We start from the raw sequence: 17437 nt of genomic DNA on the forward strand, positions 1-17437 counted from the left end.
GTCCAATTTGTCAAAGCTCCCATGTCAAGCCAGTTTTACACACACGGAGATATTTTCCAAGCATTAATCGTCCCGCTAAGTGGGCTGTATCTTGCAGGAATTCCTGTGTTTGCGTTGTCGCCGGGACAGCGGGCCTGGTTCCCGTTTTAGTCTTTCCCCATTTATCCCGGCCTTGTTGAAGCTGGAGCTAAGTCATCCCTGATACACTGATGACATATACATATATATATATATATATATATATCCACTGATATATGTCTGATGAGCAGGAAACAAGGAACTGATGTTTGTGTTACAGTGTGTGTGTGTGTGTGTGTGTGTGTGTGTGTGTGGTCAGTTGGAGTGATTGAACTGGAATGTCCCTTTGTCTGAATAGGAATATTTGTCAGAATAGAAAGTAGTATAAAGTTGTGTTTCTGTTGTGTGGATGCTAGAATGTCACGCATGCATGAATATGTTAGTGCGCCTCCACACCGTGTTGCTAACAACTGACTTGACAATGTAAAAAAGGTCACATCACAAGTCATTTTCATTAAAAGCTGTTTGTGGAAACGCCAGTTTAGCTTCCCTCATGCTGAGAGTCTGCTCCCGCTGCAGGGCCGCTTCTCGGCTGTGAGCGGGGCATCATGTGCACACACTGCTCCTTTCTTCTGTGCTAATACAGTACTAACATGGCCTTCCTCGTAGAATTTAGTCAATATGAGCTTGATTGGCTAAAATCCAAATACCACACGCTAAACAGCGTGAGCAATCTATAAAATAGAGTGTACTATCAGTGGGGCATGTGTCAGGCTCAAACACTGATGACATCTATGAAACAGACAAGAAGCAAGGAATCATGCAGAGACAGACTTCAATTTGGCTCAATGAGGAGAGACGTATTGGGCTGTACTCTCAGCTACAGATCCAACCTACGCTCTAAGGCACAGCCCACGTGCTCCTCTATTTATTTGGGAGGTCCCTGGTTACATCACTGAGGCTGCTTCTGAAGGAAGGGGGGGTTAATTTCAGCAGCCCCAGTTGGACACAATATATGATTATTCAGAAATGCAAATGTGCTGACACTCGTGATATCGCCCTGTCTCTGCTTTGTCTGCGTCACGGCACTCGACGTTCTGGACACAAACACTGATAAGAGACGACTCGCAATCCAAGATTGCAAGTTGTCCTTTTGTACAGATAGAAAAGTACAACTTCAGCACAATTGATAATAACTATAGCAACGGCCTTTAAGCATAAGAGCATACTTGCCAACCCTCCCGGATTTTCCGGGAGACTCCCGAAATTCAGCGCCTCTCCCGAAAACCTCCCGGGACAAATTCTCTCCCGAAAATCTCCCGAAATTCAGGCGGAGCTGGAAGCCACGCCCCCTCCAGCTCCATGCGGACCTGAGTGACGTCAGGTGCGCAACACCACGTAAATCGTTGGCCAACCAAAAAGTAACCCCAGTACGCTATAGCCAACATTCACCAGGAGATGGCAACAGACAAACATAGATAACTCTATTACATTATTCCCCTTTTAGAAATGTATAGAAGTTACTCAAAATAAATAAACAACCCAACCAAAAAATGCAGCAGCTCAATTAAAAAACTGTACTTAAGCCACATTCTTTTTTTTTTTTTAGTGCTGAACTCTTAACCCTCATTTGTAAAAAAATAACATGCTTATTATACAAACAGTATTTGTTCACCTTTAACACAGATTTTTATACTGTCTTCAGAGATTCAGTTTTTTTGGTGGTACTCGAAACCTTTCTGGGTACCTGCGAAAGGGTGTTCAGCATGGTTAGAAAAATAGTGACAGAGAATAGAACAAGGATGGACAATTCAACCCTTAACTCAACAATGAGTAGATGAGTGTTATGTGTGTGTATATGTGTAAATAAATGAACACTGAAATTCAAGTATTTCTTTTATTTATATATATGTATATATATATATATATATATATATATATGTATGTGTGGGGGAAAAAAATCACAAGACTATTTAATCTCTACAGGCCTGTTTCATGAGGGGGGTACCCTCAATCGTCAGGAGATTTTAATGGGAGCATTCGCATACCATGGTTTATATAGGGCACAGAGTGGGTGGGTACAGGCTGGCCTAGGGGCGTGGTGATTGGTTCATGTGTTACCTAGGAGGTGTTTCCGTCTATGGCGGCATGTTGTTACAATTTCGCTGCGCTTGTTGAGGGATGACAGGTCTGGACGGTAGATAATAAACAGTTTCTCTTTCAAGCATAGGTTGCATCTTTTATTACCACTATTGTAAGGTGTGCTGGATGCAAGAATTTGCCATGTTATTGAATATTCAACATTATTGTCTTTGAGGTCCCAAATGTGTTTGCTGAGTTCTGTGGTATTTCGCAGGTTTTTGTTCCTGAAAGAAGCCTTGTGGTTGTTCCATCTGGTTTTGAATTCACCCTCGGTTAATCCTACATATGTGTCGGATGTGTTAATGTCCTTGCGTATTACCTTAGATTGGTAGACAACTGATGTTTGTAAGCATCCCCCGTTGAGGGGGCAATCAGGTTTCTTTCGACAGTTACATGCTTTGTTGGTTTTGGAGTCGTTCTGACTGGGGGTCGACGGCTCATTTGCAATTGTTTTGTTGTGGTTTGAGATGATTTGTCGTATATTGTTCATGCAGCTGTAGCTCAATTTGATGTTGTTCTTGTTGAATACTTTTCTTAGGTTGTTGTCTTTGGGAAAGTGTTTGTCAATCAGGTTGAGGAATTTGTGTCCAATATATATATATATATATATATATATATATACACAGCTAGAATTCACTGAAAGTCAAGTATTTCTTATATATATATATATATATATATATATATATGAAATACTTGACTTGGTGAATTCTAGCTGTAAATATACTCCTCCCCTCTTAGCCCCGCCCCCAACCACGCCCCCGCCCCACCCCGACCACGCCCTCCCACCACCCCACCACCCACCTCCCGAAATCGGAGGTCTCAAGGTTGGCAAGTATGCATAAGAGTTGTGTATAACTTACACATAATTATTCTAACGTGCAGACCACCTTATTTAAATGAGGATTTTGTACTATACGGGGCATCACCACGGAGAGCTTTTTTTTTTCTTCATAATAATAAACAATTTTTCATAATAATAAAAACAAATTCCTCGCAGCTTGCCGTAATTTAAATGGTAAATGGGTTATACTTGTATAGCGCTTTTCTACCTTCAAGGTACTCTTTGACACTATTTCCACATTCACCCATTCACACACACATTCACACACTGATGGAGGGAGCTGCCATGCAAGGTGCTAACCACCACCCATCAGGAGCAAGGGTGAAGTGTCTTGCTCAAGGACACAACGAACATGACAAAGTTGGTAGAAGGTGTGGGATCGAACCAGGAACCCTCAGGTTGCTGGCACGGCCACTCTGCCAACCACACCACGACGCCCCTTACTTACTATCTTTTGCTATATAATTGCAAATACTTGAATAAAAATGTGCACTTACATCTTACTGTACTTACTGTACTTACCAAGTGTTGAGCACATCAGTGACTTGCAGTTAAGTAAAACATTGAAAAAGTTATTGGATTACATTCCGACAACAACATTGCAATTGTTTTTATTATTGGGGTATTTTGTTAGGCAAATTTTATTTGTGAAAGCAATTAATAACCTGTGATTAATCACAACTCAAGAGCGGGATTAGTCTGATTAAAAATATTTAATCCTTTGACAGCCCTAATATTTAAGTCTGTATTTGCAGTCTGTTATGTGCTACTGACTCAACTAAGCATGGTAATGTTAAGTTCAGAAGCAGAATATACCAAGGCATACTTAGTCAACAGCCACACAGGTCACACTGACGGTGACCATATAAAACAACTTTAAGACTCTTACTAATAATGCGACACACTGTGAACCCACACCAAACAAGAATGACAAACACATTTCGGGAGAACATCTGCACCGTAACACAACATAAACACAACAGGACAAATACCCAGAATCCCATGCAGCCCTAACTCTTCCGGGCTACATTATACCCCCCCGCTACCAAACCCCGCCCACCTCAACCAACGCACGGGGGGGGAGGGGGGTGGGGGGGGTTGATGTGGGAGGGAGCAGGGTTGGGGTGGGGGCGGGGGTTTGGTGGCAGCAGGGGTGTATAATGTAGCCCGGAAGAGTCAGGGCTGCATGGGATTCTGGGTATTTGTTCTGTTGTGTTTATGTTGTGTTACGGTGCAGATGTTCTCCCGAAATGTGTTTGTCATTCTTGTTTGGTTTTGGTTCAAAGTGTGGCACATTATTAGTAAGAGTGTTAAAGTTGTTTTATATGGTCACCGTCAGTGTGACCTGTGTGGCTGTTGACCAAGTATGCCTTGCTGTCACGTTCGTGTGCAAGCAGAAGATGCATACTGCATAGTAAGGTGTTGGGCTGGCACGCTGTTAATACAAATTGTAGAGGGCGCCAAATGTTGTACCATTATGGCACGCCCTTATTATAACTGTAAAGTTGAAAATCGGAGAATAATAGTTTTCTGCGAGAGGCACTGAAATCCGGAAGTCTCCCGGGAAAATCGGGGGGTCGGCAAGTAAGTTGCTGAGCCACATCAGAGTGATCAAAGAGCCGCGGGTTGCCGACCCCTGGTCTAGTCTCTTACGTGAATGAGATCAATAATATTATTTGATATTTTACACTAATGTGTTCATCATTTCACACATAAGTCGCTCCCGAGTATAAGTCACAAACTATGAAAAAAACTACGACTTATAGTCCGGAAAATACGGTATATATTTTTTTTGCTACCCCTACGCATTGGTGTCCCACACAAACTTAGTCTTTGTCCCACATCTGGGGATTTGGGGTCTGTTCACCCGAGCACTGGCATCAGAAGACTTAATGAAGGACAACACAGCAACAGAAAAAGATGTTATTAGTTTGTGTTGGTCTGCCACAAATAGATTTGGGGCTAATTGTTGGCCCTTGCTCATGAACACATGACGATGGTGCTGTCAGTACAACTCTGCCAGAGCACAAGAAGACTTTGCAGGAGGATTCAGTGTTACCAACTGGACTATTCCGACCCCCTAGATCAGGGGTGCTCACACTTTTTCTGCAGGCGAGCTACTTGTCAATTGATCAAGTCGTGGGGATCTACCTCATTCATATATATCATTTATATTTACTTATTTATGAAACATGTTTTTGTTAAGAAGTTAAAGGTGTTTAATGATAATGCAAGCATGTTTAAAACACATAATTAATATTGTTAAAGTTAAAGGTGTTTAAAGATAATACAAGCATGTTTAACACATATAGTTAATATTGTTAATAAATTAAAGGTGTTTAATGATAATACAAGCATGTTTAACACATATAGTTAATATTGTTAATAAATTAAAGGTGTTTAATGATAATACAAGCATGTTTAACACATATAGTTAATATTGTTAACAAGTTAAAGGTGTTTAAAGATAATACAAGCATGTTGAACACATATAGTTAATATTGTTAATAAGTTAAAGGTGTTTAATGATAATACAAGCATGTTTAACACATATAGTTAATATTGTTAATAAACTAAAGGTGTTTAATGATAATACAAGCATGTTTAACACATATAGTTAATATTGTTAAGAAGTTAAAGGTGTTTAATGATAATACAAGCATGTTTAACACATATAATTAATATTGTTAACAAGTTAAAGGTGTTTAAAGATAATACAAGCATGTTTAACACATATAGTTAATATTGTTAATAAGTTAAAGGTGTTTAATGATAATACAAGCATGTTTAATACATATAGTTAATATTGTTAAGAAGTTAAAGGTGTTTAAAGACAATACAAGCATGTTTAACACATATAATTAATATTGTTAACAAGTTAAAGGTGTTTAAAGATAATACAAGCATGTTTAACACATATAGTTAATATTGTTAATAAGTTAAAGGTGTTTAATGATAATACAAGCATGTTTAACACATATAGTTAATGTTGTTAATAAATTTAAGGTGTTTAATGATAATACAAGCATGTTTAACACATATAGTTAATATTGTTAACAAGTTAAAGGTGTTTAAAGATAATACAAGCATGTTTAACACATATAGTTAATATTGTTAACAAGTTAAAGGTGTTTAAAGATAATACAAGCATGTTGAACACATATAGTTAATATTGTTAATAAGTTAAAAGTGTTTAATGATAATACAAGCATGTTTAACACATATAGTTAATATTGTTAATAAACTAAAGGTGTTTAATGATAATACAAGCATGTTTAACACATATAGTTAATATTGTTAAGAAGTTAAAGGTGTTTAATGATAATACAAGCATGTTTAACACATATAGTTAATATTGTTAACAAGTTAAAGGTGTTTAAAGATAATACAAGCATGTTTAACACATATAGTTAATATTGTTAATAAGTTAAAGGTGTTTAAAGATAATACAAGCATGTTTAACACATATAGTTAATATTGTTAATAAGTTAAAGGTGTTTAATGATAATACAAGCATGTTTAACACATATAGTTAATGTTGTTAATAAATTTAAGGTGTTTAATGATAATACAAGCATGTTTAACACATATAGTTAATATTGTTAACAAGTTAAAGATGTTTAATGATAATGCAAGCATGTTTAACACATATAGTTAATATTGTTAACAAGTTAAAGGTGTTTAAAGATAATGCAAGCATGTTTAACACATATAGTTAATATTGTTAATAAATTAAAGGTGTTTAATGATAATACAAGCATGTTTAACACATATAGTTAATATTGTTAATAAACTAAAGGTGTTTAAAGATAATACAATCATGTTTAACACATATAATTAATATTGTTAACAAGTTAAAGGTGTTTAAAGATAATACAAGCATGTTTAACACATATAGTTAATATTGTTAATAAGTTAAAGGTGTTTAATGATAATACAAGCATGTTTAACACATATAGTTAATGTTGTTAATAAATTTAAGGTGTTTAATGATAATACAAGCATGTTTAACACATATAGTTAATATTGTTAACAAGTTAAAGATGTTTAATGATAATGCAAGCATGTTTAACACATATAGTTAATATTGTTAACAAGTTAAAGGTGTTTAAAGATAATGCAAGCATGTTTAACACATATAGTTAATATTGTTAACAAGTTAAAGGTGTTTAAAGATAATGCAAGCATGTTTAACACATATAGTTAATATTGTTAATAAATTAAAGGTGTTTAATGATAATACAAGCATGTTTAACACATATAGTTAATATTGTTAATAAACTAAAGGTGTTTAAAGATAATACAAGCATGTTTAACACATATAGTTAATATTGTTAATAAGTTAAAGGTGTTTAATGATAATACAAGCATGTTTAACACATATAGTTAATGTTGTTAATAAATTTAAGGTGTTTAATGATAATACAAGCATGTTTAACACATATAGTTAATATTGTTAACAAGTTAAAGATGTTTAATGATAATGCAAGCATGTTTAACACATATAGTTAATATTGTTAACAAGTTAAAGGTGTTTAAAGATAATACAAGCATGTTGAACACATATAGTTAATATTGTTAATAAGTTAAAGGTGTTTAATGATAATACAATCATGTTTAATGCATATAGATTCCTTTCTTTCATGAAGACAAGAATATAAGTTGGTGTATTACCTGATTCTGATGACTTGCATTGATTGGAATCAGACAGTGGTGCTAATAAAGTCCGCATTTTCGAATGGAGGAGAAAAAAAGACCTCCTTTCTGTCCAATACCACATGAAAGTGGTTGGTTTTTGGCATCTTATTTGTCCAGCTTCTGTACTCCTTTGTATACACTTTACAAGAAATACATTGTCGGCAAACTCCGTAGCTTGCTAGCTTGTGCACGCCAGCTTTCTGAGACTCTTATTTTGGTAGCGCAAGCAGGATGAAGCAACGCTTTTATTGTGCATCTGTGCAGTCGGTCTTTGGAGTTTTGACGACAGGTACGGCGCCAGAGTCTGTTGAAATAAAGTGTTTCTCGCCTTCCAGTCGGTCATTTTAATGAGCTGGCAGCAGCCAGCGTCATCTCAGAAGACCCTCGGGTGCCGTGAATGTCAATCAAGTGACGAAAGTGACGTCATAGTGAAGATTTATGATCGCTCATTTTTAGGACTATTTTTTTAATGCCTGGCTGGTGATCGACTGACACACCCTCCACGATCGACCGGTAGCTCGCGATCGACGTAATGAGCACCCCTGCCCTAGATTGAACCCTGATTGGTTGAATGAATCATTTGAGGGGAAATAAACATATTCTATGATATCTTTCCCAGATCAACTTCCTGATCTTCATCCATATTATCAAAATCCTTGTGTCCAAGCTGAGAGCACATCAAATGAGATACACAGACTACAAATTCAGGTGAGTTCCAATTGAAATCGACTCTTTCAAACCACACATCTGACTCTCAAACTCTGGACTGCATCGCAGGTTGGCCAAGTCGACCTTAACGCTCATCCCTCTGCTGGGTATCCATCAAGTGGTCTTTATTTACGTCACTGACGAGGCCACCGAGACCACCATCGGTTTGCGTCTCACCAAGTTGGTCATTGACCTTTTCTTCTCCTCCTTCCAGGTACACAACCAATGTGCAAGGAGTCCAAATGTCTTCTGTGTGTGTATGAGAGAGAACCTACTGGGTCAGAAGTAGTTTGGACACTTCCAAGGAAGTTTAGGGTTCCTAGAGTAGCCATAACGGTACCAAACCAGCTCATAAATCGAACCAAAACCATTACGTTTCTTCACCAGCTGAAGCAAGCGCTGCTCTAGCTCATGACTAAGCCTGCCGGGCGAGATTACGTGAACATAGTTTGCTGCTTAGTGGCTCTGTCACATGACCATTGACCGTTTGGCCACCAGGCCAAGAAGAAGGTTAAGGTTTCTGATCTTATTACAGTGATAGCAAGGGGGTGCTAAGAGAGAACCACCAAGTCACTGTGGACATGTCTAGCCAGAAGACCTCCACTGATACTTGACACGTAAACACTAGGTCATACGCCAAGCGGGTAAGGGAAGAACCTCTATGCAGAATCCAAGTGTGAACATTTTACTTACAGGATGTGGAAACTAAATAGTATGAAAGCTTCCACTCACCCAGGAAGACTTTCTACACCAGGGATTACAAACTTGCGGACCGCGATCCCAGTCCCAGCCTTGCCATACAGACCTGGATTTATAGTCAATTTATTACTTAAGTATATGAAGTTTCGACGGGACCGCTTCTATTTTGACCGGCACAGTTTTTATAGACTTTATGGTGCTGGTCGTTTCCTCAAGAAGCAAACAGAACTGTGGAGGCAGTGTGCAGGTAGAACAATGATTTATTTTTCACTGCATGTCCTCTTACATCTCTAGAGGACCTGTATAAGAGACACTGCAGCATCCTCAGGGACTCATCCCACCCAGGTCACCACTGGCTTGAACTCTTGCCCTCAGGGAGGCGCTATAAGACCATCAAAGCAAGGACAAATAAACTGAAAAACAGTTTCTATCCTATAGCTGTTATTGCCCTAAACTCTCCACTTACCTGAACACTCACCACTGTATTAACTTGCTTAACTCTGATAGAGATCTGCCTGTGCAATATGTTCTCAAAATTGTTATTATGTTTTTAAAATGTTGGCCCTGTGATGTGGTGGCGACTTGTCCAGGGTGTACCCCGCCTTCCGCCAGATTGTAGCTGAGTTAGGCTCCAGCGCCCCCCGCGACCCCAAAGGGAATAAGCGGTAGAAAATGGATGGATGGATGTTTTAAAAGCACAGAGCTGGATTGCTGCTCAATTTGGTTGTTTCCATGCAATGACAATAAAGGGATTCTGATTCTGATAAATCGGGAAAAATCCAAAAATACAGGAAAGCGTGCCGATAGCACGGGTTGCTACGGAAACGCTAGCGGGAAAGCTTAGCGTGGAAAACCAGCAAACAAATGGCGAAGCTTAGCTCAGGAATCCAACGGTATATGAACCTAACTTGTTGCGTGGAGCAAACAAGACAGCCAGACCGAGCGTGGCGAAAGGCAGGAATAAATAGATCTCTGATTAGTGCCCGGGAGCAGGTGAGTGTCCCGAACACTAATCAGAGGCAGGTGAAAATAATCAGCACACATGGCAACTAAGATACACAAACCCAGGGGTGCTGAAAACAGAACTATCCATCCATCCATCCATCCATATTATTCTGCTTATCCAAGGTCGGGTCGCGGGGACAGCAGCCTAAGCAGGGAAGCCCAGACTTCCCTCTCCCCAGCCACTTCGTCCAGCTCCTCCTGGGGGATCCTGAAGCGTTCCCAGGCCAGCCGGGAGACATGGTCTTCCCAACGTGTCCTGGGTCTTCCCCGTGGCCTCCTACCGGTCGGACGTGCCCTAAACACCTCCCTAGGGAGGCGTTTGGGTGGCATCCTGACCAGATGCCCGAACCACTTCATCTGACTCCTTTCCATGTGGAGGAGCAGCGGCTTTACTTTGAGCTCCTCCCGGATGACGGAGCTTCTCACCCTATCTCTAAGGGAGAGACCCGCCACCCAGCGGAGGAAACTCATTTGAGCCGCTTGTACTCGTGATCTTGTCCTTTCGGTCATAACCCAAAGCTCATGACCATAGGTGAGGATGGGAACGTAGATCGACCGGTAAATTGAGAGCTTTGCCTTCCGGCTCAGCTCCTTCTTCACCACAACGGATCGATACAGCGTCCGCATTACTGAAGACGCCGCACCAATCCGCCTCTCGATCTCACCATCCACTCTTCCCTCACTCGTGAACAAGACTCTGAGGTACTTGAACTCCTCCACTTGGGGCAGGGTCTCCTCCCCAACTTGGAGATGGCACTCCACCTTGTTGTTATTAGCCAGAACTAAGGGAGTCAAATTAAAATAAAACATGACAAAGACGACCAAAGAAAATCTATAACCAGGTCATGACTGATTTTCCGTGAGGGGATTATTAAAGTACATTATCTCGGTTAAGCAAATGGCGAAACTTAGCTCAGGAATCCAACGGTATACCAAGGAACCTAAGTTGTTGCATGGAGCAAACAAGACAGCCAGACCGAGCGTGGTGAAAGGCAGGAATAAATATCTCTCTGATTGGTGCCCGGGAGCAGAGGCACCAATCAGAGGCAAGTGAAAATAATCAGCACCCATGGCAACTAAGAAACACAAACCCAGGGGTGCTCAAAACAGAACTAAGGGAGTCAAATTAAAATAAACATGACAAAGGCAATCCAAAGAAAATCTACAATCAGGTCATGACTGATTTTCCGTGAGGGGAATATTAAAGTACAGAGTCTATTTATCTCGGTTAAGTTGTATCCATGTTGTCTACTAAATGTCATTAATGCACTTGATGTCTCCTCAGGGTCTCCTGGTAGCCATCTTGTACTGCTTCGTCAACAAAGAAGTGAGTTTCCTGCCGTCCTATCGTCAACTCTTCCCCAATCGAGTCGTGGATAACCTTCACCTTCTCCGGTCGCGGGTAACCTTCGCCTTCTCCGCAGGTGCAGTCCGAGGTGCTGAAAAAGTGGAAGCGCTGGAAGCTGGGCCGCAACATCGAGGAGGAGTACCGCCACACGTACAGCAACATGCCCAACACCAAGACAGGAAGCCTGCTCAACCACGTCTCGCAGCCACCGCCCCGACTCCCCGAGCGGGCCGAGCGGTCGGCGTCCATCTGCTCCCCCGAGGAGTGGCACATGCTGGTGGCCAACGGGGGCGGGGCCGACCACGGCAAAGCGGCGGGCCAGCGCGGCTCCCCGCTGCACGAGGGCACGGTCGGTCACTACACCGCGGTGGAGGACATGGGCGTTGTGGACAAGAGCAGGAACATGGAGGGCCTCCAATGAAGGACGCCACACTTTAGTCAGTACTGAGCAGCTCTGACGGACACAGTCAGTGGGCGAGTGCTGACGGACACAGTCAGTGGGCGAGTGCTGACGGACACAGTCAGTGGGCGAGTGCTGACGGACACAGTCAGTGGGCGAGAGCGTGGCCCCCGCAGCCTGGTGGGGACCTGCAGGCCTTCCTCAAGGCAAACCGAGCCATGTAGAATAATACTTTTTGGAAACAGCAATTCAAAGACTTTACATAAGAAGCCTCTGAGTTGCAGTGCTGAAGGCCAAAGTGGACCTTCAACTGTAGACCTGGTCTGGGTTATTTTTTTTTGCAGGGTTTAAATAAGGCGGTACAAATCTAACAGCAGAAATGCTAACCTCAGTGAGGATGTTCCTGGTCAATCCTGACACGTATTGTCACCTCAATTTTCTTTTTATATATTCTGTTTATTTGCAAATCACTTTACACTGTGACGCTCTCAAGCCATCGTGTGGGTTCAAAGGACCACCAAGCACAGACATTCTGCGAGCAGGTGTAGACTTCTTTATTTTTCAATAGGAAAAAGTCTCTTGCGGGTTGCTTTTCAGTTCTGCCGCTTTCACTGCTCGCTCCTCGGTTCGCTTTTCAGCCTTCCGCGTCGTCTGCCTCTCACTCTCTTCCACGCTGCATGTGTTTCTGCTCGCTCTCCAACTCCTTCTGCCTCGTCGTTCTCGGCTGCCGCCCTTTTACACACTGAGAGGGGATTACTCAATTGTGCCCAGGTGCGCGATCCACGCACATGATCTTGTTTGCGGCGTCGAACCCGGGGCACCCCGTCCACGCCTCCTCGCCGCCATCTTGGAGCGGGCTCCGGTGTGCCCTGCCTCGCTGTCGGACTGCCGGCCCAGCCTCTCCACACACTCTTTTTTTGTTTTTCTGGCAAAAGTGAGTCCAGAAACTGGGCTTTCGATGTCCATCCATTCATTTTCTACCGCTTGTCCCTTCGGGTACGCGGGGAGTGCTGGAGCCTATCTCAGCTACAATCGGGCGGAAGGCGGGGTACACCCTGGACAAGTGGCCACCTCATCACAGGGCCAACACAGATAGACAGACAACATTCACACTCACATTCACACACTAGGGACCATTTAGTGTTGCCAATCAACCTATCCCCAGGTGCATGTCTTTGGAGGTGGGAGGGGCCTATCCCCAGGTGCATGTCTTTGGAGGTGGGAGGGGCCTATCCCCAGGTGCATGTCTTTGGAGGTGGGAAGAGCCTATCCCCAGGTGCATGTCCCTGGAGGTGGGAGGGGCCTATCCCCAGGTGAATGTCTTTGGAGGTGGGAAGAGCCTAACCCCAGGTGCATGTCTCTGGAGGTAGGAGGGGCCTATCCCCAGGTGCATGTCTTTGGAGGTGGGAAGAGCCTATCCCCAGGTGCATGTCTCTGGAGGTAGGAGGGGCCTATCCCCAGGTGCATGTCTTTGGAGGTGGGAAGAGCCTATCCCCAGGTGCATGTCTCTGGAGGTAGGAGGGGCCTATCCCCAGGTGCATGTCTTTGGAGGTGGGAAGAGCCTATCCCCAGGTGCATGTCTCTGGAGGTAGGAGGGGCCTATCCCCAGGTGCATGTCTTTGGAGGTGGGAAGAGCCTATCCCCAGGTGCATGTCTCTGGAGGTAGGAGGGGCCTATCCCCAGGTGCATGTCTTTGGAGGTGGGAAGAGCCTATCCCCAGGTGCATGTCTCTGGAGGTAGGAGGGGCCTATCCCCAGGTGCATGTCTTTGGAGGTGGGAAGAGCCTATCCCCAGGTGCATGTCTCTGGAGGTGGGAGGGGCCTATCCCCAGGTGCATGTCTTTGGAGGTGGGAGGAGCCTATCCCCAGGTGCATGTCTCTGGAGGTAGGAGGGGCATATCCCCAGGTGCATGTCTTTGGAGGTGGGAAGAGCCTATCCCCAGGTGCATGTCTCTGGAGGTGGGAGGGGCCTATCCCCAGGTGCATGTCTTTGGAGGTGGGAGGAGCCTATCCCCAGGTGCATGTCTCTGGAGGTGGGAGGAAGCCGGACTACCCGGAGGGAACCCACGCAGTACAGTACCCACGGAGAACATGCAAACTCCACACAGAAAGATTCCGAGCGCAGGATCGAACCCAGGACCTTCGTATTGTGAGGCAGGCGCACTAACCCCTCTTCCACCGTGCTGCCCTTTCGATGTATATCAGTCAATCTATGATGCTATACAAGCTGTACACTGACTACTCTAAACAGTGTATCCAAGCTGACTGTTGTCCTTTAAAGGGGAACTGACTGCACTTTATTGGAATTTCGTTCACAATCATTATGAAAGACACGACGACGGATGGATTCTTTTGTTATTGCATTCTGAATATGAAATAATTGTAAATAAAAGTCCGATGGGAGCTCCACTATTCCTTCCAAAAAAATCCGATAAATAGCCATTCAAAAAGCGCCAATAATACCCAATTTACGTTTGGTGATTTAAATATTAACAAGTATTAGTGAAATTGTTATTAGAAGTGCTAACGCAGACAAACTATTTAGAGCGGCACCGTTGACATCATCGAGTGATCTGCTGCTTCCTCGCTTCCCTGCTCCCTGTAAGCTTATTCTAGATCATAACTCATGCTTCTCACCTGAAAAATAGCACATAAGATATGTTTTAATTGCTGATATTTATTATTTTTAAATGCGCCAGAAAATAACCCCCTTTGTACGCCGTTGATGTGCTTCAATGCACAGTAAATGTGTTCCTGTATACCAGACCTGGGCCAATGAAGCTTTTCAATCTGGCCCGCCTGACATTCCCAAATATTATTTGTAGATGTTTAAGATGTAAAGTGTAGCTGCCATTATGATGTGCACTCATCTTTTCTAATGACCATAAGTCTTCAACTATACTAAGTCTTTACATGCTTGGAATCTGTGCTTTTGCATGATATTTTAGTGACTAGTGTTGTCCTGATACCAAGATTATTTCCATACTTTCCGGTACTTTTCTAAATAAAGGGGACCAGAAAAAATTGCATTATTGGCTTTATTTTAACAAAAAATCTTAGGGTGTGGCGGACCGGTACTTTTCAGTGGCGGTATGGTACCGAATATGATTCATTAGTATCGCGGTACTATACTAATACCCGTATACCGTACAACCCTACTAGTTACTATGGTAATGTAAGTCACAGCAGCTCAGACGAGGCACCAAGCAGTGTTTCCACAAAGTGTTTCCAGAGCCTGAAATGTGGGTGTCAGGGACAGACGTGGAAGGAGATTTTTACAAGAAATGTCTAAAGTTTAGTGATGTATCAAATATATCAGATTGTAGATGTTTTTGTTTTTTACCCTTCACGTTCATATTTCGCTGTGTTTGTTGCGTTTTTGTTGTGTTTGGCTTGATTGTAAAATATGTGGATTGAGAGGGGGTGTGATGTTCATATATTGTCAATATTCAGTGTTTTATCCTTCATAGAATTTTTTTTAAATTTCGTTCCGTTTTTAAGGTGGTCTGTCAAAACTTTTAGCATTCAATCAGACTTTATTGTGAGGTTTTTGTATTAGTTTTCCTAAAAATAGATATACCGGCCCCCAGACACATTTTTGTCTCTAAATAATTGCCCAGGCCTGCTGTGTAGTGTTTCTCCAGCCGTGGTCACGTGGTGACATCATTGATGGTATTTGGAGAGGTCATCATTGAAGTCGGGCATCACTGAAGGCCTAGGTGGGAAACCTGATTAGAGGCTGATCAGGCTAGTCCAGGGGTCGGCAACCCAAAATGTTGAAAGAGCCATATTGGACCAAAAATACAAAAAAAAATCTGTCTGGAGCCACAAAAAATGAAAAGCCATATTACATACAGATAGTGTGTCATGAGATATACATTGAATTAAGAGGACTTAAAGGAAACTAAATGAGCTCAAATATAGCTACAAATGAGGCATAATGATGCAATATGTACATTAGAGATGCGCGGATAGGCAATTATTTCATCCGCAACCGCATCAGAAAGTCGTCAACCATCCGCCATCCACCCGATGTAACATTTGATCAGAACCGCACCCGCCCGTTGTTATATATCTAATATAGACGATGCAAGGCATTAGTGAGGTTATAAAGCTTTTGCCTGTTAAAGAAAGGAGACTGATCCAATGCAGCACAGACATTCGCCTGCCACGCTGTCACGACCCAGACGCACACCAATGCGCAATCATATGGGAGCCGCGCTGAGCGCACCTCCAAGCGCGTCTCGCTGCCGGCGACGGCCGGGTATGGGCCCGACGCTCCAGCGCCATCCATTTTCAGGGCTAGTTGATTCGGCAGGTGGGTTGTTACACACTCCTTAGCGGGTTCCGACTTCCATGGCCACCGTCCTGCTGTCTATATCAACCAGGGTGAGCCCCACCCCTTTCGTGGGCGCACTGCGCGCGGAGTGACCCCTGTTACGCGCCCCCCGGCAACAGGGGTGGCGGGCAGGTAAGCTGCGCGGGCGGAGCGCGCGGAGTGACCCCTGTTACGAGCCCCCGGCCACGGGGGTGGCGGGCAGGTAAGCTGCTTACCTGCTGCGCGTGACGCCGGCCGCGGCGAAGGCGCAGCAGGTAAGCTGCTTACCTGCTGCGCGTGACGCCGGCCGCGGCGAAGGCGGACAAGGCGGGGTGTCGGTGCGGTGGGCGCGGTGGTGACCCTGGACGTGCGTCGGGCCCTTCTCGCGGATCGCCTCAGCTACGGCTCCCGGTGGGGCCCTCTTGGGGGAAGGGGCCTCGGTCCCGGACCCCGGCGAGGCGTCCCTTCTCCGCTCCGTAAAAGTGTCCATCTCTTTTTTTTTTTTTCTTCTGTTGTGGCATATGCTGCAGGTGCCTGCTCGTTTTTCGTATGTGGGTAACAACATTTAACTATGTATATATATTTACCAATTGGTTTAACTGCCACCCGCCTGAATCTATTTAAAATCTAATTTTTTTTTATTTCAACCGCCCGACCCGACCCGACCCGACCCGACCCGACCCGCGGATAAAATCTAATTTTTTTAAATTTCATCCGCCCGATCCGCGGATAATCCGCGGACTCCGCGGTTGTGCCCGCAAACCGCGCATCTCTAATGTACATATAGCTAGCCTAAATAGCATGTCAGCATCGATTAGCTTGCAGTCATGCAGTGACCAAATATGTCTGATTAGCACTCCACACAAGTCAATAACATCAACAAAACTCACCTTTCATGCACAACCTTAAAAGTTTGGTGGACAAAATGAGACAGAAAAAGAAGTGGCATAAAACACGTCCTAGAAAGTTATACATGTAAACAAACTACGGTGAGTTCAAGGACCGGCAAAATTAGTAGGACAAAACGGCGCTCGCCAAATACTCGAATCAGTGAAGCATGTTTAATATAAACAGTGTGCTTTGTAACAATTAGTGTCATGTTTGGCCTCCTACAGAAATCATATTAAAACAAAAAATAGATTGTTTTCCCCTCATCTTTTTCCATTTTTCATACATTTCTGAAAAAGCTCCACTAGGGCCACCAGGGCGGCGCTAAAGAGCCGCATGCTGCATAAGAACTGAGCCATAAATAAATGATGGA

General features: G+C 43.2%; 1 protein-coding gene across 3 annotated transcripts in view; it reads left to right on the top strand.

The window, feature by feature from the left end:
• LOC133615671 (glucagon receptor-like) overlaps positions 1-15372 on the top strand; it is a 109783-nt gene extending 94411 nt beyond the window's left edge. Inside the window, exons 11-15 of one of the 3 annotated variants that reach the window (XR_012051108.1) lie at positions 8319-8407; positions 8477-8621; positions 11397-11438; positions 11536-13764; positions 13876-15372. Coding sequence is in view for 1 of the 3 variants with exons in the window: in XM_061974431.2 (XP_061830415.2) it covers positions 8319-8407; positions 8477-8621; positions 11397-11438; positions 11536-11880 (621 nt within the window). In the remaining 2 variants the exon portion in view is untranslated. Of the gene's footprint in view, positions 1-8318; positions 8408-8476; positions 8622-11396; positions 11439-11535 lie in introns of all 3 variants that reach the window. The other 2 variants (XR_012051107.1, XM_061974431.2) reach the window with 2 other exon arrangements.
• Positions 15373-17437: the final 2065 nt, after the last annotated feature.

The sequence above is a fragment of the Nerophis lumbriciformis genome, linkage group LG22 (genome assembly GCF_033978685.3).
Source record: "Nerophis lumbriciformis linkage group LG22, RoL_Nlum_v2.1, whole genome shotgun sequence".
Classification (NCBI taxonomy): domain Eukaryota; kingdom Metazoa; phylum Chordata; class Actinopteri; order Syngnathiformes; family Syngnathidae; genus Nerophis; species Nerophis lumbriciformis.